The following is a 25,056-nucleotide window of genomic DNA, read 5'->3' as shown; positions in this document are numbered from 1 at the left end:
TGGATACGCGCCTGATACGTCCCGATAACACCCACTTTTGCAACGATGGTTTATAGTATATTGTCCCGCTGGCAAACGAGTTGGTTCCGACATTGTGTGCATGTGACGTCCAATGAATATTAATATTTTTACGGCACGCAAAATAAAAAATGTATACACATATTTCACTCATTAGCACTCATTTCAATACGTGACCGTTTAATAAGCATTAACGTTTTCGAAATACAAACATGGATTGACGATTTTGACGGCCGCATAACAGCGTCACTAGGTACGTCGTCTGGTCCCTTAGGACCAAGGACCTGCGTACAATTTGCCACAAATTGTGTAGTGCTTTCCGTCAGTTAACAAAGTTACGCAATCGCTTACGTAAGCTGTTCGTGACATCTGTGCATGTGTCGCGGAATGGGGATTTTCCACACGTAAGTACGCATGCAATATTGTGTTGTCTTATATAAGTCGGCACCAAGTAGGAATTGAAATCGCACATGATGCACATCCATCAATTTTGCATATAGAAAACTTCAACTATTTTGACCAACGTAAACACATTCGCCCACTGTATTTTAATCATAAAATGTGTGCACGACCTTTCAATGGTTTGTCATTAACGGTTTTTGATTATTATTGCCTAGTCGTTACGAGTAAGGACAAAGGTATCGAGTACCGATTTAGATTGTAGGCTAGGCCAGCATATTCTGTACTAAACTTGTATTTTGTAACGAAGGCCCAGGCAGCTGTACCATAACTCGCTCAAATTAACATGGATCATAGTGTTTCCCAGTAACTTGAACCAGTAATACAGTACCGTATTAGTTTAAAAAGAATGTAATTATTGAAAGAGCTTAGGAACAAGGTAAAACTATTAAGAAAGTCAATTTGTAGCTATAATAGTATAAGCTAGGCCTCATATCTGACATTGTAGAGTCGGCACTCACCAGAACCACATCTTCACACAATGGAAGTGTCTGCTCTACTGATCTATATTTCTCTTATCTGTCAGAGAGACAGATGATATCCAGCATGTGTAGATTACCAATAGCGTACAATATACCTAGTATTACTTACTGAGGATTACATAAGCTTCGCTATACTCAGGATTACAATAATATTACTTATGGACGGAACCTACTTAACCCTACAGGCTTATTAATTATGACATATTTATAAATGTGCTTGACCTAACTCAATAACAAAATTTTCTGCAGGCCAACAAACTGCCATGTCTTTTTGCAGGAATGCCCTATAGGATGATAAGGCCTAAGTTCCTTAAGACAGTAATGGTTTGCATTTGGCTTTGCTATTTCAGATTATAATTCCATTTCAACAGTATATTGGTTGGCCTATAGGGTATTATTTTCCCATGTTGCAGGCCAGTGGAAAGACTGAGCACATACCCTCTAGTGGTATAGCAGTGCTGGACACTGTATTTAATGTAACTGTGGGTATCCAGTTTGTTAGCCTTTGCTATTAATACTTATGTATTAACTGTTATATGAACTGCTGGTCTATGTGTCCGGAAAATATTTTGAATTATAAACAAAGGCGATGTTATTGCCCAACTTTTTCCACTTCCTCGAACTCAGTGAATATGCCCAAATCGTGGCAAAATGTACACTGTCCTATTAAGTCGTACACAATAGTGCAGAGAAAAAGATTATTTAGACGGTAGCCTCTGAATGCAAAATGAGGCTTTAATTATAAATATAAAAAATTGAGAATAAGCATGTTGAAGACTGATAAAAGTCAAGATTTAAATCAGTTTGATATAAAGCCACCAACCCTGAATCCAATGGTAGTAGATGTTTGTTTTGCGGAGAATGAAAAAATATTTCACCGGCAGCACAATTATTTTGCAGACAAACTGTAAATTTAAGTATGAAGGTAGGGAGGAGGGGAGCAACAGTTTGTGAAGACACTCCCCCACAATTAACCATCACAGACTTAGGATATATATGCCAATTGATCAACTTATCTTAATTTTGATGAGATATAAAGCATTGGTTTAGACTCTCAAGATCAAGCCTTTTCAAAAGGCGACAGAAATATAAAAATCTCCAAATTGCTTGTTCATGTTGACCTTGCACATATCTCTGGCAGTACCCAGGCTACTGTACAAAAGACTGAGACAACACACACACACACATATATATATATATATTGATATACACACACACACACATATACACAGTGTATTGTGCAGTAGTATTGTCTAAAATTGAGGGCATTTGGTCATAGAAACTACAGTTGCTATTTTTCATTTCATTTCATTTATATCGTCTATGCATGCTTACAATAAAAATGTACAATAGTATAAACAGGACACTAGAGAACTAAGAAAAGTTCATTGAGTAGCGACCAAATGAAAAACAAAGAAAGATAAAGTAGGAAAAATGAAATAAAACCAATGAGAACCAAATGAGTTATTACAGTATACTACAATTACTATTTCTACTGTACACTGGAATTTATACTGTAGTACATATCAAACTTTGTTGTGTATGCCGTTGAAAGTGAGACACTATGCATGTCACTTCTAGACAGGTCAATATTCACGTAATAGCTGAGAAATATATATACTCGTAACTTATCAATCCCTTCCATCCACAATAGGACAACTGCTTTGTTCAGATCCGATACTCAAATGTGAAAGAAGTTATGGGCTCCAGCCATAACATTTATGTAACATGTGTTGCGTGTACATAATTAACTTAACATTGACTGTAGGACTAGGCCCTAGTTGGATTTAACTTACTGTAGTAATAAAGCAGCAGAGATGTTGCCACAATCAGCTGATATATGTGTATATAACTCGTCATAGTAAACTTACTTTGCACAGTCGACTGATTTTACATTACAGTGTACATAAAATCGTAACACAGTGAAGATGTTTTAGGCGCTGCTGAATAGCAAAATGACTTAACCCTGCATTATTACTTCACAAAACACAATTACATTAAATTTTGTATAAATAAATTAACATGACAAATTGATTTCAGTCTGCCTGCAAATGGTTCATTTGTTTATATAATAGAAGTTGTCTTTTATGACCTTTATTTTATTTTCTCTTGGTTTTAAAGTATTTTTTTTGTAATTGTGATATCAACAGTACTACATGTCGTAGAGATCAAAAATCAAAAGTCCGCTGTATCAAAAAATATAGATAATTAAGAATCATCAGGAACTTGACAAAGTACTGTAAATCTCTTATGTTCTGAAATACCGAATGTTGTACTTTGTGATATTGAACTTTTCCAATCATTATTTGCACATCATTATTCAACATAGCCCTTGTTTTAAGTGTACTTCATTATTCTAAGGATCTGGTTAAGTACCCCCTGAGAGTGTCCCAGTTGAGTCTTTAGAAGTCCCTGGCATAACATCCTACCATAAAGTTTACTCTTATTAATTTACAACCAATACATAAAAGGCCATGCAATGCTCACGGGAGTTGTTCAGTTATGAATATATAATGTATTTACATAATACTAAGTACGGTACCGTACACTATCGGCTTTGCTGTGTCATTTTTCGTTTTGTATCAGTTTCTATTAAAACTTTTACTTACTGCATTTTGCAGTCAAATGTATCTCTCATATCTTAATTCTTATTGTCACCATTTTAAAAATCAATTAAGAACTGATTTACTTTTGCTTGGGGATGATTCATGGTATTGAGTGATTGTAAGGTGTGTTTAGTATCATAAAGCTTCGTTTGCAACCAGAAATGGAAAAAAAAATTATGTCCAGAGAGGCAATTAAATAATACTGAGGATAAAATCTACAGACCTGTGTAGGTGCACTGTACTGTTCGTTGCTTGTTTCAAGAAATTTGGCCAAAACCCGCCAAGTACATATTTTATACTAAAAATATCAAAATTACCAAGATCATTTTAATAAATTTATTTAATGATTCCATTGGTATCTCAAAAATTCTCTCCAAGGTACACTTTCATTTTACTGTCATTCGTCAGATTGTGACAAAAAAAATTCTTCCAATTTTGATGACATTATCTACATCACCTGAAAATTTAAAAGTCAAGCTACTGTAAATGGACTGCATCTGTATTTTCAGACCACAATTTCAGAAAGTTTCAGAAAGGAACAAAATGACGGCAAAAAGTACCGCTTTTACTTTAAGTGTAGTGTAGCTGATACTCTTGTGGCCTCTTTATTTCACTGAAGTATTGTTTAACTTAATGTAATAAAATATTGGTCAGTGCCTAAACACAATCCCTTGGTCGAACCTTCTCTCAACGATTCTGTTTCTACCTGTTTCTCCATTAGTAGTACTGTAACCTTGTTCTTAAAGCTCAATGCATGATTGCCTGTAAGAGGCTACTTGCTCAATAAAGGGGAGGTCTTACTCAAGTGGCAGTCTCCCAGAGGGATTGGGTATTACAATTAGTCCTTCAATTATGCCGTAGTTTGGAATTTATTACGAGTAGACAGACCACTTTTTACAATTTTCTTTTTTTCAGCATGGAAACTACTCTGAAGGCTATTTATCGTGGTATACTCTTCCCAATTCTGAGGGGGTTTTCTCATTTTTTGCAAAGGTAAAATATTGACTATATAATATTTTGTAACGTAAGATATTTATCATTTAACCCAATTTTGTATAATTTTTGATGTGTAAACAGCTTCTTGTTCTACCGTATGAGAAAAGCAACTGTTCAGTAAAAGGGCAGTAAAGTCTTATAAGAGCAGTCCAGACTTTATTGTTACGAGTGGTGTGATGGTCAGAAGTGTGCAGTATAAGCCCTGACGAAGGATAAGCAAGTAGCTGACAACTGTGAGGGTAAAAAAGTACTTAAAAGAGAAGGGATCAAATTTGTTAGCTTTCATCTTCAATATCTGACGAAGTGTTTCATGTCATGAACCGTTCTTCGGCAAAGAGATTTTAGTTTTGATTATATAGTCAATATTTTGATGGCATTCAAGTACTAAAACACATTAAAAAAATGTAATTAATTGGATTGTGTAGTCAAGGTTTATTCAAGTAATAAAGAAATAAGTTGAACACATTTGAATGTTTTCATATATTTTGGCCCATTTTGCATGAAATGTAAAAAAGTGTTTTGATGTCAAAAATTTTTGTATGAAATCATTTTTTTGGCAAGGCATGGAGTCATTAATTAGTATTATATTTTTTTTTAATCCATTTGATGACAAAATGTAAGAGGATTATTATAGATTGATATTATCTAATCTTACTTCAAGGTGATAATACATGATACATTTGATGAAATAACTGAAGATTGGCAACCACACATAAGCAGCTAACATTAATGCACTCAAAAGTGTATTCCATTTGCAAGAATATTCAATTTAATCATGTAAGGTGGCTGCTAGTTTGTCACATTGAAAGCATTGTGGTCAAATGTCCATGGCAATGGACTTATGATCTAAGAAGTAAGAGAATTGGAGAGATTAAATATTAAACTGTGTCCTTGGGCAAGGCAAATTAATCTACATTGCCTCGCTTCACCCAGGTGCCTGTAAATGGGGGGCCAGTAAAGTCATAGATATAGTTGCGAATTGTGTTAGCATAAATACTATGTGATGGATTTGGACATGTCAGAACCATTTGGGTGTTAGTTGGAAAAAAATTGTCGATAGAGCTAAAGGAGGTACGATAAAATATTGGTACATTGTTGCAGAATATTTCCTTTTGAGATAAACGTCAGTTTCCAACACTAAGCCTTCTTATAAAGGATTCTCCTCTGCTATTTTCTACATGTCAAGTCTATGGTATTTACATATTGCTAACTGTATAGATAGATTTCCACCGTTATTACAACACACACTTTGAGGAATTTATAAAACTCATCTCAAATAGTGCTTTGGCCGCCATAATTGCTAATGCCTCAGCCTCACAAAACGTGTGGACGGTACGATGGATGTCAAATTTGACATATGATGGTGAAGTCTCTTTTCCTGGGCAATGGCTAATAGCCATTCTAAACTGAAATAAACTTGGCCTCCCTGAAACAGTTCGTTTTATTTGTCGTCCTTCCAGAGTTTCGTCCAGGAGACATTCCATCACCATGCCAGCTGTAGATCCGTTCCAGGCGTCTTCTCGGGAGGAGCTTCTCCATCTCTGTCAGCTAGCCTTCCAGGACCGCCCGCCTCTACTGAACAGGAGCTTCGTCGACGTATGTCCGTCATCGGTGGAGGAGTCGGAGGGGAAGACAATCCGCTTGATGACTTGGAATGCCCTTGCTGACGGTAAGGATTGACCTTCCTTCAAAAGTAAAAAGAATGTCCGTTGTTTGGACGAAGCTGGGAGGTGCAGAAAGAAATGTCTCATGTGTAGACGACGATTTTACTCCATTCCTCTCTTTGATTACCGGTCTCCAAAATTTACACACTTCCATCGATCCAGTCTTCAAACTGGTGTTAACGTATTCTTGCACTGCGCCCTCGATGACCCTCTGTCAGGTCACTGCCCTCTTCCTTTTTTTTGAATCTATCATTCAGAAGATTTGGAAAATATTTTTTTGGTACTGGATTGTAGGGACCTCTGGTAACCATGATTCTTTGTTTGTTTTCTTGGTCCACCATTTTGGAGCTGGATATCAAACTGGATTGGTAAAGCACAGGATGGTATTCCTGGAGTATTTTTTATCAGACTCTTCTTGTTCTGGCCAAAACATTTCCTCAAGCTTGCAATGCAAAGTTTGTGGAAGGTTGTTACTTTACCGGAAGCCTTCAAATTGCTTTTTTAGACCAGAATTCTGTGTTGAATTCAATATCTCCCCAATCTGTCATTTAATTGCAAATTCTTTAGCTTACAATGTTGCACTTTCCTCCAAAACATATTTAGAATATGTTTTGTATTTGAAAATATGCATTATTTCTTAAAGTTTGAGCAATCTTTGACTGAAGTGAAAGCTCTAGGGATCATTGAGTATGATCATTTGTGATTCATGTTAAGATCATAGATATAATGTAGTACGTCCCTTGGCAGATCAAGTTGCCAGCCGAACATAACACTTTGCTGACGGAGTTATGTCTATTTGTCACGGTTCAGCACATCGGAGACTTTCATGACAGCGTCTGCACAGGTCAGATCACGACATCCAGGTTTTAATGTCATTTGCAAAGGCAGCGTGTTCTGTGAATTTAACGCCCATTAATTCTACAAGGAGCATGGGGGGGGGAAAGGGGGCCCCTTGTCCTATCAATGTCTCGGTTCAAACACTCGACAGTATCGCTGACTCACATTCATTGGTCTTTAGTAATATCGTGTTTCACAGCCCCAGGTTGTGAACCCGACAACTCGGCTCGATCTTGTTCATGTTATACTGATCGTCAAGGTTTTCAGGCTCCTTCCTGGACTCCTGCGTCCTGCATCCAGAAACTGAAGTCAGCAACAAAATAAAAGAAAATATGATACATATATATCTATATGAAGTATATTTTAAGCAGTTTGTCAGTCTGAATTTAATCCCTATAAAGTTCATATCATGATGCCAGCCTACATAACTTCTATGGACAGCAGATAACATATATGTGAACCATAAATGTACTTTCCATAAATGATCCAATATTAATTTCATACCAGTTTTTTTTTTTTTTTTTGTGAACCGGGAAGAATTCCTGCAAATATCTTTCTTTAGTGTACAAGGTTGCCGTAGATGTGATGTCATGTCACATCTTAAGGACAACAGTTTACGTCACCGTTAGGCAAATGGTTTACGTATCAAACTCAGTTTAATTATGAGAATATGGGATTACATCTGCATGCAAATCATGTATACATTTTAAGTATAGTGTTGTTGCTATTGCAAGTTATCATAGGCAAATTTGTGGCCAGAAGCAATTTTTATTTTGGTCTTCATTGAAAGGAAGAACATCACATTATTCAAATGATATATGTGGCTGTGTAATAAGGGGGTAATTTATTAAGGACTAAAATAATGAATTTTGATGAGCACAATACCAGTTGTCAAACTTTGACATATTTAATGAGTTTTGCCAGATTTATCCAAACTTCAAATGTGTTTATCTTGGAAACGAAAAGAGCATTTTGCAAACTTTTAACAGATTTTGAATGAGATTATCACACACACACAATATGTACTAAATATGGGACAAATTAGCTACAGGTGTCCGTAGACCTTTAAAGAACTGCAGGACAAGTTTAGGTTTACAGAAACGATCTTTAGCTGCGGTTTTGAAATACCATTTCAGGCACACGATTATGCTCAAAGACATTTTCGATCAATTTCTTGGTGGGAACACTCAACCATTGTTTTCGACGGATTTAGGTATTTTATTTCGGTGCCCTCGGGTGGTGAACGCTACACCGGGTCATGATTCTGTCAAGGTTTTAACTCTGTCTTTGCGAAAGATTGACAACTCAATTTGAGATCTCAGTTCATTTACACCTACAGTAGGATAGTTATCAACTTCGAGGTGGTCTCATGTTACCGACAACAAGAATGGTTTCACCTTGACCTTTAATTAATATGTATTTTAATATCTCAGTTGTTAGGTTCAAGTCCCGGATACAGTTCAAGTAGTGGACACACAGCTGACAGTTTGTTTTTAGTTCTTTTTTTTTTTTTTGATACATTTTTATCTCAGGCTGTGTTGTTGTCATGTTGCCAATCTACCCATTTTTTTTAGTTGATAATAATTCATGTTGCCAGAAACTTGATTTTGGATCAAAACAAAATATCAGCGGATTAATCTAAGACATTCTAATAGACTTCAGTCTAGTTTCCTAATGATTATAGACATGTGTTGCCTAGACACATTCTGATATGTTTGTATGTATACCTTATTGTAGAAGTCTCATGCAAAGAGCGAATCAAAATTGCCAGTCACCCTCTTCCCAACAGCTCACAGTTTTCGACTTCAGCGAACAATTCTTTACACAGTTTGAAAGTTTAACACAGAATCCTATAGTCAAGAGATATATACTGTATATCAATGACATATTAAATAAATTTCTCGAGAAGTTAAGCGTTCCTCATTAATCTTTACTTCTTCTCGTTTCTTCAAAATATGCAAACAACTCAAAGGCTGTATTTCATGTTTATGTTATGTCAGTAATTTTCAAAAATAGTCTCAAGGGCAAATAGCTTCTCTTCATTCCTCTTTACAAAAGGGTTTTTTAAATTGCAACTTTCTATCACAAAAATGATAAAAGCCTTACAGTATATCAAAAATTTGGTCTGCACGTTTTCTCTCCTTTCACAACTTTTTGGTACAAAAGGGATTTCACCCCCTGTTTGTACTCTATGTCTTATAGTAAAGGCAGTGTATATCTCTGCATTTATTTTTTTCTGGGCCTCTATATGTGACAGGCAGAGTCCCTGGTCGTGTCATCAAATGTCGCATTATATTCCGGCAGGCATTTTCGAATCAGCTTTCTCAACTGTCACGTATCCGTTTTCCCTCTCGTCTTACAACATCTGCCTGGAAATGTTTTACCGATGAGCCTTGTTGTTTCAGTGGCTTGTTGCCCGGTAGAGACAAGGGAGAAAAAGAGGGATATAAACAGTAAATACAGTCAAAGAAAGAAAGAAGAGACCTTTAAAGATAAGGAACTTTAATTTCAAAAATTTAACAAGCCTTTGTCCTAGTTTTGTTAGAAGTTGAGAACAGTCACGGCCGATGAGCAAAGGGTGATTTGAATAGATCTCCCTTCCACCAACACATCTCACCAATGTGTTATTTAAATACCATGACAGTGCATACTCATGCTGTATGTGACACATGTCACAATTTTGTCCTGTTCCTCACTAGCAATGTCCCCAGAACTCCCTCCAAGATAGTCGTTTTGAGCCAAAAACACAGATTTCTGGCAATTTCTTTATTAAAGGAAGAAATTCAGACTTCAGAGTATCCGTGTACAGTAGCAGTTATCTATTGCTAATGTATGAGCATTTTGTCCATGTATACAAGTGGAATCTAGCCAAGAAAGTTTCTTCAACCTTTTTTTCAATTGCTGGGGAACAGTTGTGGAAGTTGAAAGCCTCAAGTCATAACATTCGACAGTCAAGTTTAATACAAACACTGGTAACTCCCAAGAGTTGAGGTACATCTGCAAAGTTCTGTGACCGTTTTTGGTTTCTAATTACAAACATTATTCCATGAAGAAGCCAAACAAAACAAAAACCCATAAATCTCCCGTCACTCTCTCGGATGACACATGTCTATTAACGACCGCTCATCACCAAAACGATTAAAAGGTGGGAAGTAATTACAACGTGTGAATCGTTCTCATGATTTTAAGTGAAATCGACAGTTAAAACTCACAATCTGTCAAAATTGAGAAACATTGGCGACTTTGTTTCCCCCTGGATTGCCTCCCTCTGGCTGTAAGGTTTTAGGGTCGATTCATTAATGTACTTTTGAAAAGAAAAAAAAAAGGATAAAAGGATAAAGTTACAACTATTGCAGATAGGGTAGTTTTTATCTGGATTGTTTGATGTGTGGACAGAATTTGTTATGATTGTGAACTCGGTCAGGTTACTTATTTGTCAGTCTATGTATGTTAATTAATGGATATAGGTCTGAACCTGGTGTGTATGTATGAAACGGTGTGTTTCCCATGGGTCAGTAGTAAGACCAAATTTGATCATTACAGTATCTATACAATCTTGGGTCAAAGACATCGGTCAGGGCTCATGGGCTTTTCATGTGTTATGTACTACGCAGATGACACTTACTCGTAAAATCACCACCAAATCAACTGACGGGTCGCTGCGGTAAAAAAATTTGAAGATTGTATCTGAGACATCAAGAGATGGATGGTAGCCAATTACCTTAAATGTTTAATGGCAGTAAGATAAATAATTGTTTGCATGTCAAATCGAAATTTTCTAACAATTTCCCAGATTTCTCTTCCAACTGTGGGTGCATCTCACATGTCTTCAATCAACACAATCTACTCGCAATCACGGTGCTAAGTTTGACACCAACTTAAACATGACATACCATGTAAATAACATATGTCCTGAAGTATCATGTGCTTTGAGAAAAGTTAGCAAAATTCACAAATACAGGTCTCCATAAACCAACCACCAAAAGCTGATTCATGCATTGGTAACATCCCGACTGGAAAATCACAAATGGTATCCTCATCGCTTTACCACTAAATGACATCTGAAGACTTTCAGCGAGTACAAAATTCTGCAGCTGGTCTCAACTCGCTCACACAAAAACAAGAGCACATCACACCAGTTCTTGGAGACCTTCATTGGTTATCAGTTTATCACAGGATCACAAATGCTCATCCTCACTTAATATATGGAGGCTCTTAGCCAACATGACAACTGACTACCAAACATAACTATCCTTTCCCATGTACTTTGCTCTTCTTTCCACGATCTCTTACAAACCCCTTCTGTTTGTACCAGTACTTACGGTATAAGAGATTTTCAATTGCTGCTCCCTGTCTTGTTAATAACAGTATTCCCAGTGATATTCGTCATTCTTTCTTCCTTAATCAGTTCAAAACCAATCTAAAGTGTTACCTGTTTAAAACTGCTTTTCAATTGCAATTTGTTTTCATTTTTCTGTTATTTGTTCAGCTCATTGAGGCACTTAAAAGTTGTGATCTAGATGGCCCTACTTCTAGTTTGTAGATGCAAAATATCACATAAGTAACTTCAAATGGGTATTAAATTTAATAGCTCACAGGAGGGCAAAATATGGATGTTATAATCTATGCGTAGATTCATGTAACTAATGCAGCTCTTGGAGTAATGGCAGTATATTTATTCACTCTTTGAACAATTTGAGCAGCCATGTTCTGTATCTTTTCTGGATCTCATTAACTGTAATTATGGAATTGTACTTGTTCACACAATGGTAAATGCGTATGTGTGTGTTGCCTACATACAGTATGTGGTACAGTGATATGATGAAAGACAGCACAGTAAAACTAGGAGCAGAGTTTGGTTTAAAACATCTAGCTGTTGGAGATCGTAGGTATGAAGAAGAGGTATCCATTTACCTGTTATGAAAGAAAATTTTGACTACAGGTAATAATACCAAAGTTACCAAAAATGAAAAACTCACCATGTTCTACTCTTGAAAAACATTTTGACTTTCTGTAAACACAAGCAGTTGAAACAAAATGATTAGTTCCTCAATTTGAGTGCATTTTACAAGTGATTAAATGACACTTTAGTACTGTAGATAGATATTTGATGTTGCAAGTTTTATTTTCTTGATCACATTCTTGTATAATAACATTCTTGTATAAAAAGACAAAAATAAAGGCAGTCATTGCTCCGTAAGTTAACCATTCTGTCTCATTGTGTGGTTCTTTTTAAATTATTAAATCACTTGATATATTACAGTGAGCCTAAGTTGGCTTTCTGCTCACTGTACGGCGACAGTCTCGTCATATTTTCCATCTGGACACCTCGGCTCACAATTTTTCCCTCTCAATTTTTTCCCTCTCATTTGTCATCAACAGCGTTATGCAACGGCACTGAAAATTTCATCAAATGTCCCAAAGAGGCTCTCAATTGGCAAACGAGAAAGTTTCGATGTATGGAGGAAATCTTGACGTACAACCCAGACGTGGTCTGCCTTCAAGAGATCGATCACTTCAAAGACTTTTTCCAGCCTCTGATGCGTCAGATCGGTTACGCTGGCAGCTTCAACCCCAAACCGGACTCACCTTGTTTAGACTGCCTGCATAACGTCGGTCCGGACGGTTGTGCACTGTTTTATAAAGAGGACAGATTCGACCTCTTGGATCAGTCGCTGCCGATCTTAGAAGCAGATAGACGAGGAAGCGTATATTACACGAATCAGGTGGCAGTCTTGAATAAACTGCAGCTGCGATCCCAGGAAGCAGGAAAGATGAGGCCGTTCTTGGTAGGAACGACGCATCTCAAGGCCAAACCTGGGTGGGAGTCCCTCCGCTACAAGCAAGGTCGCAATTTCATGGATATAGCCAAAACTATGAGCAACGGTTGCCCGATCATAGTCGGTGGGGACTTCAACGCCGAACCGGTAGAAGCCGTCTATCGATTGTTTGAAAATGAATTTGTCAGTGCTTACAAATCAGCGGGTGGTCTCAATCAGGAGCCTCCGTATACCACCTGGAAAATAAGACCCAGGGGTGAAATGTGTCACACCATAGACTACATATGGCACTCCAAGGACTCCATACAACCAGTCACACTCCTGCAGTTTCCGAGCGGAGACGAAATTGGAGAAAACCGTCTGCCATCTTGGAGTTACCCCTCCGATCATTTTTCGCTGGTCTGTGATTTTGTCATCAAACCGTGAGATGAGGTTGACCTCTGACAGCGCAGTGAGATTGTCATTATTGGTCACTGTGGTATACCTGTCTGCTGCCACCACTGCTCGTAGTACCATCCTGAAAGTTCCCTACATTCAATCAAGCCTTGAGCTTTGCTTAAGAGACAAGAGTTGCTTTGTTTGGTGCACGGTGCATAACTGCTAAGATGCGTATATCCCAAGCAGTGATGTTTTGTAGTCTTTCCATGGGTTGGGAAGGTATTTGTTATCATGCATCCTGAGAACCTCCTATACTGTTTGTGTGTGTGAATATATAATGTATACATTATAACTATACATTGGACTTTCATTTTTACCTGAAGATATATTGTAGTCATTTAGGACTAACAAAATGGGAAAAAATAACTAGAAATATATTAGAAAATATTTATTTGCCAAAACCTTTCTGAGAACTTTTTCAATATCCTATTTAACTTATTATGAAACTTAGATAGATAAAAAAAGAATACTTCTGGCAATTTTTGTCCATATACAGTATATATGCAATCTGCTATATGGTCAGTGTGTCTGCATATAACATATACTTGACAGGAAATTTGTTTGTATTACTGACTAGTTTCCTGAAAAATGTTGAACCGGGCAGTTGGATAAAAGATTAAAAAATGGCAGATCCAGTGTATTACCTAGAGATAGAAAAGTCAGTGAAATATTTTGGTGATTAGGGCAGGGCTGAAGTGGGTTAATTTTTATTATTTTTTATGATGGAAGTAAAAATTTGTGCTGTGTACGGTAATTTAACTTTGGTGACCATTATTTAATTGTCTAGCATATTTATAAAGTGTAACACTGATGACCTTTAAACCTGGATATATGTACCGACTTTATCAGCGACTAGAATGGTAAACACAGAGGCTTTTTTTATTTTGAAATTAATAGTCTCAAAGATGCCATTTTTAGAATTTCTCCAAACTTGTTAAAATTACTTCCACGAAACAGTAATTGGGATACATGAGAATTTACAGGAACAATTAGATGTTCAAAAAGGTTATGGAAGAAATGTGCCCTTTTCAAGAATGTTCCTTCTCTTGCCTACTGCTACTTCAGTATGTCACTTTATTGAATTCTTTTGTTTGTTTTGTTTGTTTGTGTGTTTGTTTTTTGTTCTAATGTTGCTATGGTAATTCACTATGCAAATCATTCAAGTGCGAGCTACCGTTGCTAAGGTAACCAGAATAGACTAATGTCACAATTTGCCTGAAAACATATCATTTATCCATTCTTCTTGTTGCTGTTCATTTTGCCTTATACATTTTGATGTGGTTTATTTACTTGTTACATACTGTATATAAATAGTGAAATATGCATTATGAGTATAGATACAATTTTTTTCCAGATATTATAGTTGGAAATCTTTATTAAGATCATGTAATATTATTTTTTTCTGGTTAGGTCTTGCATTTTGATTGTCCGAACAGCAGATTTGGTCGTCCAATAAGTATGTAGCAAAATAAGAAAGAATAATCAATATGTACACTGTAGGAGAGATGTGTAGATTTGGTGAATAGAACACCAATATGTACACTGTAGGAGAGATGTGTAGGTTTGCTGTATAGAACACCAGCTTTGGGCCAGCTTTTACTTCAGTAAAATCAAATTGATGGATGGGCAAGGGCGTAGGAACCGGGGGGGTTGGGGGGCACCAGCCCCCCAGTGAAAAATATGGAGGGGCGGAAGTATCATTCCGCCCCCCACTTCGCAAGTCAGAAAACCCCTTTTTCATTTCCAAATGAGAAAAAAATCTCATTTGGAGCACCAAATTGCATCTAAGGCCAGGTGAAAATGCAAAATTATTTACAAAATGGTGTGCTAAGTGCGAAGTATGCTATATTGCACCAAATTGCATCTGAGGCCACCTGGAAATGCTAAAAAAATCCAAAGGGGAGGGGGACACCCCCTCCCCTTAAGTTTACTGTGGCTTCCCTTGATATATAAAGTTATAAACAACATGTAGATGAACATGAACAAATTCATGTTTTATCACTTTAAAAGATATATTTTACATCAAATAGATATATTACTGGAAGCAATGTTTTAATTTGCATAATATCACACCACAAAGGATTGAATTACTTTTTGTTTAACTTCAAAGGTTTGTAAATGGAAACGTACAACAATACATTAAATTCAAGATATATATATTTTTTTGGGGGGGGGTGGAAGGGGTTATGGTTGCAAATGACATGATATATATTCAGTATGTGGAGTATAATGCTTGCCGAAGGGTGGATTATATAAAGTTGTTCCTATTTATCCTAAGTTATCATGCCAATCTTAGAAAGACAGCCTTAAAGACTTTGCTCTGCCTTTCAATTTTTCTTTAATTTCATGTTTAAAGTGTGTGATTAAGTTTCTTTCTTTTTTTGTTCTAGTAGACACAATTCTGTTACTGTTTGGGTAGGAGGCAGTGGTGGGGCGGGGGGGGGGGGGGAAGTGGAGGTCAGAAGTAGGTATTACTGTCAAGCTTACAAACTGAAGCGATAGTGTTAGATATATTTATTTCATGTTAATTTCGTCTTTGTAAACCAGACATGAAATATAGCACATTCCATGTGAAGTAGTGTAGTCTTTGCCTATTAAAGCACGGTTAACCTTAAAACTTGTGAGTTGACACACAGATGTGATAAAACTGTTTGATGAAGCAAGTTATACAACGAGGTAGATATCTGTAATTGGGTTTACTGGAGTTAATTCCCTTCTACCTTTTTTTCTTATTACCCTTTGATTAAACAATTTGGTTGGTAATAAATATGTTCATATCAAATTAACTTAAATAGTGTTGAGTTTTAATGGGTAATAAATATGTTCATATCAAATTAACTTAGTGTTGAGTTTTAATGTAAATTTATGCAATACTTGAGGCATTTGGTTGACTTTCAGTTGTTTACAAATATTAACAACAATTTCAATTGAAAACCATACCATCTGTTGAGCACTATGAAGTTAGTGCATTAACAAATCTGTACTTTTTATTTGGGAGGTGGGGGAGGGGTTGAAGAGGGTTAAAAAAGTTTGCAGGCTGAAAGGAGGGGAGAGTAAGGGACAACAAGCTGAGAACACAAAGTGCAAGATATGTTGAAACAAGCCAATTAAAATGCTTAAAACATTTATTCACAGAATAAGAAACTCAGCATAGGTGCATTTAATTGTCAAACTGAAGTTTACGAACTCTACAAGCATTGCGGAATTCAGACGTTACTTGAGTAACTCAGTGCATTAAACTGTAGGAATTTAGTAATGCTGTAAAGGTTTTATAAAACTGATCTTTCTAGATATGGTATTTACACCTGCTAAAGCTCCCAAAAACAATGTAGAAACAATTTCCGACCCACACTGTTACTCATAGGCGTAGGAGGCGGGGGGGCTGGGGGGGCTGCAGCCCCCCCAACCAATATTTTTGGTGAAAATTCGGGCAATATGCTGAGAATTTTTCGGGCACCTACTGGAAGAGGAAGAATTTGCAATGTGTTTTTCAATTTTTTGTGGTGAAAATTCGGCAATATGCTGAGAATTTTTCGGGCATCTACTAAAAGAATAATAATTTGCAATGTGTTTTTCAATTTTGTGGTGAAAATTCGAGCAATATGGTGAGAATTTTTTCGAGCACCTACTGAAAGAAGAAGAATTTGCAATGTGTTTTTCATTTTTTTTTCAGTGAAAATTCGGCAATATGGTGAGAATTTTTCGGGCATCTACTAAAAGAACAATAATTTGCAATGTGTTTTTCAATTTTGTGGTGAAAATTCGAGCAATATGGTGAGAATTTTTTCGAACACCTACTGAAAGAAGAAGAATTTGCAATGTGTTTTTCAAATTTTGTGGTGAAAATTCGGGCAATATGCTGAGAATTTTTCGGGCACCTACTGAAAGAATAATAATTTGCAGTGTGTTTTTTTTTCAAATTTTTTGGTGAAAATTTGGGCAATATGCTGAGAATTTTGCGCCACCTACCAGTGGCGGAGCGTCCATACAGTCAGAAGGGGGCGGATGTCCCCCTGACGGACTCAAATGGACTGCTGGCGCCCTTTTCAGCTTTAACCAATTTTTACTTATTCGCGATAATTGACTTTTATATTGCGCTCTGAAATACCTATTGACATTTGTCACATTTGTGGTGATGCAATTTTTGGACAAATGGCGATGACACCTATTTATTCTTCGTTTATCTGCAAATTAGCAAGGCCCGGAAAGGGTCATTTCCGGCGATCTAGGGAGCATCTTTACTGAAAAAATGTCTGTACGCTCCGCACCAACCTGTGGTGGCGCTCCGCTTAGATAGTGTCAAAAGCGCCCCTACAGACCATTCTCTCCCCCCTGACCAATACCACTAGCTCCGCCACTGGCACCTACTGAAAGAAGAATTTGCAAGTGTTTTTCTTATATTATTATTATTATCATTATTGTTGTAACAACTTACACAATAATTCTAGCCAATATAGAAGGGTAATAACACGGTAAATGATTTTATGTTATTGGCAGGTCATGTAATAACCAATATATGCCTATATGATATGCACATTAACATGTGGAAAGCGCGCGGAGCGCGCGAAAAATTTTGGTAATATTTTTCGGGCAAGTCGTTACAGCCCCCCCAAATCAAATGAGGCTCCTACGCCTATGCTGTTACTCACTACTACAATGGAGACTTTTATGAATTATTCAAGAAGAATGAGTACAAAGAAATATTGACACATTTGATGATACAATTTTATTCGAGTTGAAGTGGCAAGGCACAATGTTTAACAGACACCTGACTCAAAAAGTAAAATGTTTAAAATAAAAAGACGATATATCTAGATTAAGTAACCAAAAGAACCGAGCTAAAGAAAAGGTAGTTTTAACGTCTTCGTGAAATCCAACTTATCCTCTCAAATCTATGACAGTACATGTAAAGAGTATAATAAATAGTTATTTCTTTTTGGACATCCAATCATTGTCTGTTGAGCATAACATGATTTCCATGAATCCATGAATCAAAGTTCAATCAAAAGCACATCAATCAATCAATTGAATCAAATGGTTCAACAGTGTCTTCCACACTGACTGACTACATAATGAATCTCCAACCAGTTGGGACAATATTCTTAGGCTTATATCAGAGCCCTATATCTAAATATAGTACTCTGGCTTGTATCACCCTATACTGCCCTCTCATATCATGCTTCAAAGCACTCATACTGACTGTATGAACAGTAGCTAACCTTTGATCTGCTAGGCAGCATACATGGAGGAGAGAGGGTGCAGTACTTTGAAAATTGTCCCAACCCTGTGAGAAACATGATTCTTCCTTAAAGTGCATAAGAAACATGTGTCAACACCTAAAACATGTTTCAACATCAACAAAAAGAACACATTTTGGTTTGGAAAGTGGGAGAAGTCACATTGCAAATGCAGACAGCCACCTCTGCCAATATCAAAGATACAACAACCCTGACCTTGAAAATGTAAAGAAGTCTGACATGTGAAAGTGGTTGCCATGGCAATCTGTTCACTAAGACAGTGGTAGCTGAATGCAAAATGACATCTCTCCTTTCTCTCTCACTTGAAATTGAAAGCCCTTTGGCACTACTGTACTATCATCATAAATTGTTTCAAATAATCGAGAATTCCTCTCACATATTGGATCCGATCTGTGGGAAGAAAAGGGCGATATTTGGCTCCCTGATTATATAACATTTTGGCATGGATCTCTTTTCCTCCTTTTTCTTTGGAGGGTGGGGGGGGGGTGGCGAGGGAAGGGGGAAGGATGATGAAATATTGTGTGAAAACTATCACCAACATCAAGAACAAAATGAAAAACCTCCACAACAAGGAAAGGATCATTGCTATGCTCAGAAACGATCGTTGCTATGCTTAGAAAGATATACAAAAATACAGGAATATACAGTGAAATTTGGAATAAGTCAATTCTGCAATGCATCAGAAATTGTAGACACATGCAAACCCCCCTCCCCATGCAGACTACTGTGGCTCTCCTCATGCCCCACCCCCCACCCCAATTCTGTGTCATCACCATCATGAGTAAAAAAAAAAAAAAAAAAAAAAAAAAAAGTACAGCAGGACAAGACTTTTGTGCGCTTCCTTTAGCTGTTGCCTGCCATCCAACTCCGCATGCCATCTATCTACTAATAAACAAGGGATATGTGTGCTATGATTGGTAATCTTAGAGAGAAAAATATATAGAAAACTGAAATTTTTCAACAAGTACTTTCTAAAGTGCATCAGAAATTTGTTAAGGTTATCGGCATTGCCCCTCTGTACACTCCAAAGTATCATAGTGGGCCCTCATTTTCTAACTATGTGCTGTATTTTTCTGCCACCACCCCAGGGCCGTAATCCAGGCCAGGACACACGACCCCTTTCATCCAGGCTACTATGGTTCCCCCCCCCCCATCTGTGTCATCACTATCATGAACACAAAAACTTCATAAGCTACAGTGAGACAAGAGTATGGTGCCCCTCCTATAGATGTTGCTGCACCTCCAACCTCAAAATGTCCTGGCTACGTGCCTGTTCGACCCTCAACCCATTTTTCCTTCACTGAAATATCATTGTGTAGTAGTAGCCACACTACACAATTTTCTAATGCTCGTAGCACTGTGAACTGTTCATTCATATGTGCGTTCAAAGCAGTCGTACTGACAGTATGAACAGTTTGGAACCTCTACAGAATACAAACTGGGACATTCATACTGCCCATACTGTCAACATGAGTGCTTTTAACGCATAAAGTAAAAAATTGTCCCAAGTGGGTGTAGCCAGTGTATCAATGGCTGTGAACAATTTGAATGGGCAGAATGCAAAGGAAAGTACTTTTGAAAAAAAAATTAACAATATTTATACTGTTAAAAATGGGGCCACTACTACTGCTCTTAATGGCCAAAAACTAATTAATATTTTGTTGTCCCCATTCCGCTCATCAAGAGACACAGGTTAAGTACATTAATTACAGCCCAGAGACCAAACTAATTCGTTTAACAGTTAACGATAGTTGTGTTCATATAATGAACATAACTAAAATTTTTCATTTTAATTTCTCCCTCTGAATTTGTCATTTGTGGTTGTTACTTACACTCATGATGAGAAACAGTTTTTAATACAGTCATCACACCCTACTCAACAGACCAAACTTGGTGCAATTCGGTAACATATGATGAATTTAACATACATATCATTAACAAAATTTAAATTTCAGATTGTCTCTCTCATTGATCATGTCCAATGGATTTCTAGAATATAAATCAGATCAATTGCAAATCTTTCCACATTTTAAATGGGTTACCACTATAGCACCTATTGGTCTGAATTTGCCTATTTGTTTGCTTAATTAACTTCTAAATGGGGAGAATCTGAACTGAGTAACTATTCCTATTGGCATGACATTTTTTTTTGAGGGGAGAGGGAGGGGGAGGGGGTTGGCAATAGCATAATTAACCAGAACAGTGGAAATCTAAAGCATGCCATACCCTCCAAAGGTGATACTACAGTTGGTTATTTATACATTTTTTTTTTCACCCAAAATATGTGAGTTGAGAATTACTCCCCTCCCACCAAAAATCTTCTCCAAACCTATGTCTAAGACCGTACTTAACCTTTAAATATTCAAGATATACAAAATAAATGTCTTCTAAAGAAATTAAAAGTAACAACTTCTTTGAACCAAAACATTACCTGTCACATTTGATAAGACGGAAACATTCAACAACAAAAATTAAGGTAGTAATAATTTAGAATCAAAAAATAGTAGGAAGGATTTAACTGAATTTGTATCAACATGGATTTGTGGAACTGACTCATAGCAATTATCGTTGTAGTTACATTCACATCATGGCAAGAATTAACAAAATGCATTGAGTCGATTTTCATCTCTGGTTTAGTCTCTTTCATAAGGTTAGGTAGGAGAAACAATTCCTATGTTATTGAATAAATTCTTAGCAACATGTTTGTTTTACCAATCTTCACACAACAAAACATTTAATAAGCAAAATATAGGCAGACAGATAACAATAGGAAAACTGGAAAACCATGAAAATGTAGACTTTCTTTGCAACAATTTGATTGGTTTGCCTCTACTGTTGCTGTCTACCAAACATATTTAACTCGTTGTGTGCAATCATTTTCTCACATTGTTTATTATCATAAAATAATGATATAATAAAAAATAATTTAATAAATAAAAATACTGCCAGTTTGTTAGGCATTAAAAAGAAAAACTTGGGATCACCAAAAATCATGGTAAAAGGTACACACTTAGAGATCAATATTTTTACTTTTTGAAAGTTTCTGCGTATCTCGTTGTATTTACAGGAAATAAATTCAATACATCACATGTGGTGTAATGCTATATTTTATATCGAGAAAAGCAAGGTATAAATTTCCTGTGCAAATTCCGTCCATTTCCTGGTGCACAATGATATTAACAAACCAAGTATTCATTCTTTTTTTCTCTCCTTTCCTAATTTTGATATTCATGAACATCCAGTTCCATCTCACATACAAGTGATTATTGATTAGTTAGGATAAAATAGAGCTCGAGTTGTATCCAAGCACCATCACCATGGCAACGTGATCCATCCATTCATAAACTTACAACCATCAGTCATCAAGGTCTGTGATTTTAAAGGGAAAAAAATCTGATTCACAAACTAGTACATTTTCTTGAAATTTCATAAAACAGCTATATACAAAGGAATATGAAGATCTGCTCCCTTTGATCCCATGTTATATTAATCCCATGTTTATGTTAATCCCATGTTATGTTAATCCCATAACAGATTTCTGCCACAAAACATTGTTAATTTGTGCTGGCACTTTTCAATACAAACATATCTAACTATCAAACACTTTAAAGGACTACTCAAAACTTTCACCGGATGCAGAGTTACTAATTAGCCATCTTGGAGTGCAAAATGGTGTTTTTGTTTGATCGATTCAAAGATAAATTTCAACAAAAAAAAAATCCATATGATTGATAGAATTGTGACACTAGTGATAAATTTGTAACCTTCAAATTTTTAAAAGGTTTTCAAACTGACATTCTGTGAAATTCTATAGTGTAACTTGAAAAGTATTTTCTGGTGAAAAACCATAAGAAACTGTAATATATTGCTTGAAAAACCCCATCTCAAATATTGTGCCCCTATAAACTCGAGACATGGTTGGTCGAAGGTAATCTATTTAGACTGCTGAATCTTCCAACTACTACAGGAAGTTGGACACAGTAGGAGGTCTGTGATGTCATCTGGGCAAACACAACTATTCAAAAGCTTTACTTAGGCTATAACAATCTTGTAGATTTATCCTAGAGACCTGACACACTTGGGAATGCTTGCTTAGCGGTCAAAGTTTTCTGTATTTAGAATTCCATTGAAATGTTTCTGTTGTAGAAATATTCATTCCCTCTGTGGATAAATGATTGGAAAAATTATATATATTAAAAAAAAAAAAAAACACTTTCAACTGAAGTGCCTCAATGACATCATCCATTCTACTGTTGCCAGATACCTTTACAAAATATCACAAAATATGAAAAAGTCATGTCTTCGTGATACAAAAAGCTACGTGGATGTGGTTTTCACCTTAAGAGACAGAAAATTGTTCAGTAATTTTGATAAAGTGAGCAATATCAGCCACCATAAAATCTTTTGAACAACTACGAACAATACCTTCATTATTGATATATGCTATATTTTCCTTGTCCTCAGATAGTAATTTGCCAGTATCAAGATACGTAACGCATACCATTTCTTGTTCACAGTACTGTTCCAATCCTCGTGTGCATATTTTGCCTCCACATTTTCTAACCCTCCATACTTTAATGCATTTTTTTTTTACATCTTTTTTTTTGTCTTCAAAGTCTTAAGTACTGTCAATGTCACAATTTTGATTTTACACAAAATGACTATCAGACACACCAAGAACGTGTCACTGCTTTATATAAAATCAAAAAGTATAAAAAATTCTTTCTTCCAACTATGCCTTAGATCTTCCACATTAATCAAAATTTAAAAATCTTTTACGAGTAAACTGAAGAAAAAAAAATCTACTTGATATTTTTTTGAATTGATTATGGTGAAATTGAATCAAAAAATTTAATAGACAAAAAATGAAAATGGTATTCACAATAAATTATTTGTGGACAACATGCAGGGATATGCATTTCAAAACCAAAAGAGTTGCTTTCATAAGGTTAAACATATGAACAGAAATTGAGTAACTGAATAGATATATGCATCTTCGTTAACACAATAAACATCGTCAACAAACGAAAAAATGTCTAGTCATACATTGCATAAATGGATAAATATATATGACCACCAGATGAGGAACAGCCAACATTATTAAATCAAATAACTGGAGTTAGTTTGATACGACTTCCATTTAATTTCATACTAGAATTCAATTACAACTTTAAACAATATGGTTCATTTGCTTGATTAGTCAAACTCTCACTTCGACATAATCAATGAAGATTTTGGAAATGTTCAATTTCTTCTTCCTTGTGCATCTCATTACTGGTAAAGTGCAAATACACAGGCTGCGCAACAGTCTTTTAAAAAAAAATTCCCTATTAATTACCATTCATTTGGCGATTAAATCTAGTCAGGTGTGACCTAGTTTGATCATTTGCGAATTATTTGTATGCCATTTCTTGATTTGATAAAATTGCTAGAAATTGCTGAACCAAAAACAAACAGCTGCTTTTAAGACACATGTAATATTATTATTATTTTTTCAGTCAAGATGGTTTAGTTACCATGGCAACTGGAATATGCTTAAACAAATGACGATAAATAAGATTATTGTGATTCAAGCTAGCAATTAAAGCAGTACCGCCATCAAATTTAATAGTTCTTCTCATAGGACCATCCAAGTCTCACATAAGAACCGGCAAATCAAATCACACAAGTACAAAATAAATATCTTTTCTGCAGTTTTTTCCTCACAATAACTGTCAGCATACATTAAAAGAATTCAGGGTGCATTTTCTGCAATTTCAATCTTGTAGAGTTGGGGCATTTTAAAAGTTCATTGCAAGCTTATAACAACAGATTTATCCTCATAATGTAATATGTAAAATGTCTCAAAAAAAGAAAATGACATTGTCCTAAAAGTCTTAACAGATGGCAAACATTTTGTTCCCACAACTCCAAATCTCAAAAAGTTTCTTTCCTCATACACTTAGAAGCCATTTTTAAAAGTATCGACGACATTTTGTCGCACAAATTAATTTCCCTCTCTTTTGCATGTTTTGCATAATCAATGCGGAGAATTGAACAGGGAAGGCTCACGTTTAATTTTCTCATGCAGGATTGGATTGCCGATCACGTGGAGAGAACATTCCGTACGGGATACAAGACAATAAAGGAGAAATAAAGAGGGGGTTGGTTATACTTCCACGAACTGTACACGACAGGACAATAAATAGTATCCGACCCGTAACGATCAAACGGTACAGTACTTACCATATACTGAAAGTCAGTTGGTCTATAACGCACAACATACGTTACGAAGCAAACACCCTACAAAAATACAGAAACTGATTATTTGGGGCAAAAGTGTTAAAAAACAAGGTTTTACAGAAACTGAAATGAAATCTATGAATTTTAGTCACATGAGTGGAATTTTATTTTTTGTCATTTTTTTTGTCCTTCTTTTTTTGGGGGCAATTTTTTCCTTTATTTATTTTCTATTACTTTCTTAGTTGTCAATCTAAATAAAAGCTGTAGTTTCATATGCTACATCAGACATTTGCATT

The 25,056-nt window shown here is 36.0% G+C and overlaps 2 protein-coding genes across 6 annotated transcripts in view; one reads left to right on the top strand and one right to left on the bottom strand.

The window, feature by feature from the left end:
* The first annotated feature begins 271 nt into the window (after window positions 1-271).
* Window positions 272-20,632, top strand: LOC139979369 (nocturnin-like). Of its 2 annotated transcripts, none has more exons than XM_071990093.1 (4): window positions 272-422; window positions 4,481-4,558; window positions 6,022-6,230; window positions 12,445-20,632. In XM_071990093.1, exons 1-4 carry the CDS (start codon window positions 394-396, stop codon window positions 13,266-13,268), a joined length of 1,140 nt encoding a protein of 379 aa, XP_071846194.1. In that variant the 5' UTR covers window positions 272-393; the 3' UTR covers window positions 13,269-20,632. The 2 variants fall into 2 exon arrangements, with proteins under 2 accessions (XP_071846194.1, XP_071846195.1); XM_071990094.1 differs by lacking the exon at window positions 272-422 and adding an exon at window positions 436-599.
* Window positions 17,988-25,056, bottom strand: part of LOC139979368 (polypeptide N-acetylgalactosaminyltransferase 10-like) — a 44,623-nt gene continuing 37,554 nt past the window's right edge. For 2 of the 4 annotated variants that reach the window (XM_071990091.1, XM_071990088.1), the window contains exon 14: window positions 17,988-24,820. In XM_071990091.1, coding sequence (XP_071846192.1) covers window positions 24,805-24,820 — 16 coding nt within the window. In that variant the 3' untranslated portion in view covers window positions 17,988-24,804. The remainder of the gene's footprint in view (window positions 24,821-25,056) is intronic. The other 2 variants (XM_071990089.1, XM_071990092.1) reach the window with 2 other exon arrangements.

The sequence above is a fragment of the Apostichopus japonicus genome, chromosome 14 (genome assembly GCF_037975245.1).
Source record: "Apostichopus japonicus isolate 1M-3 chromosome 14, ASM3797524v1, whole genome shotgun sequence".
Lineage (NCBI taxonomy): Eukaryota > Metazoa > Echinodermata > Holothuroidea > Aspidochirotida > Stichopodidae > Apostichopus > Apostichopus japonicus.
The sequence above is the reverse complement of the archived record's forward strand: the minus strand, read 5'-3'. Positions and strand labels throughout refer to the sequence as shown.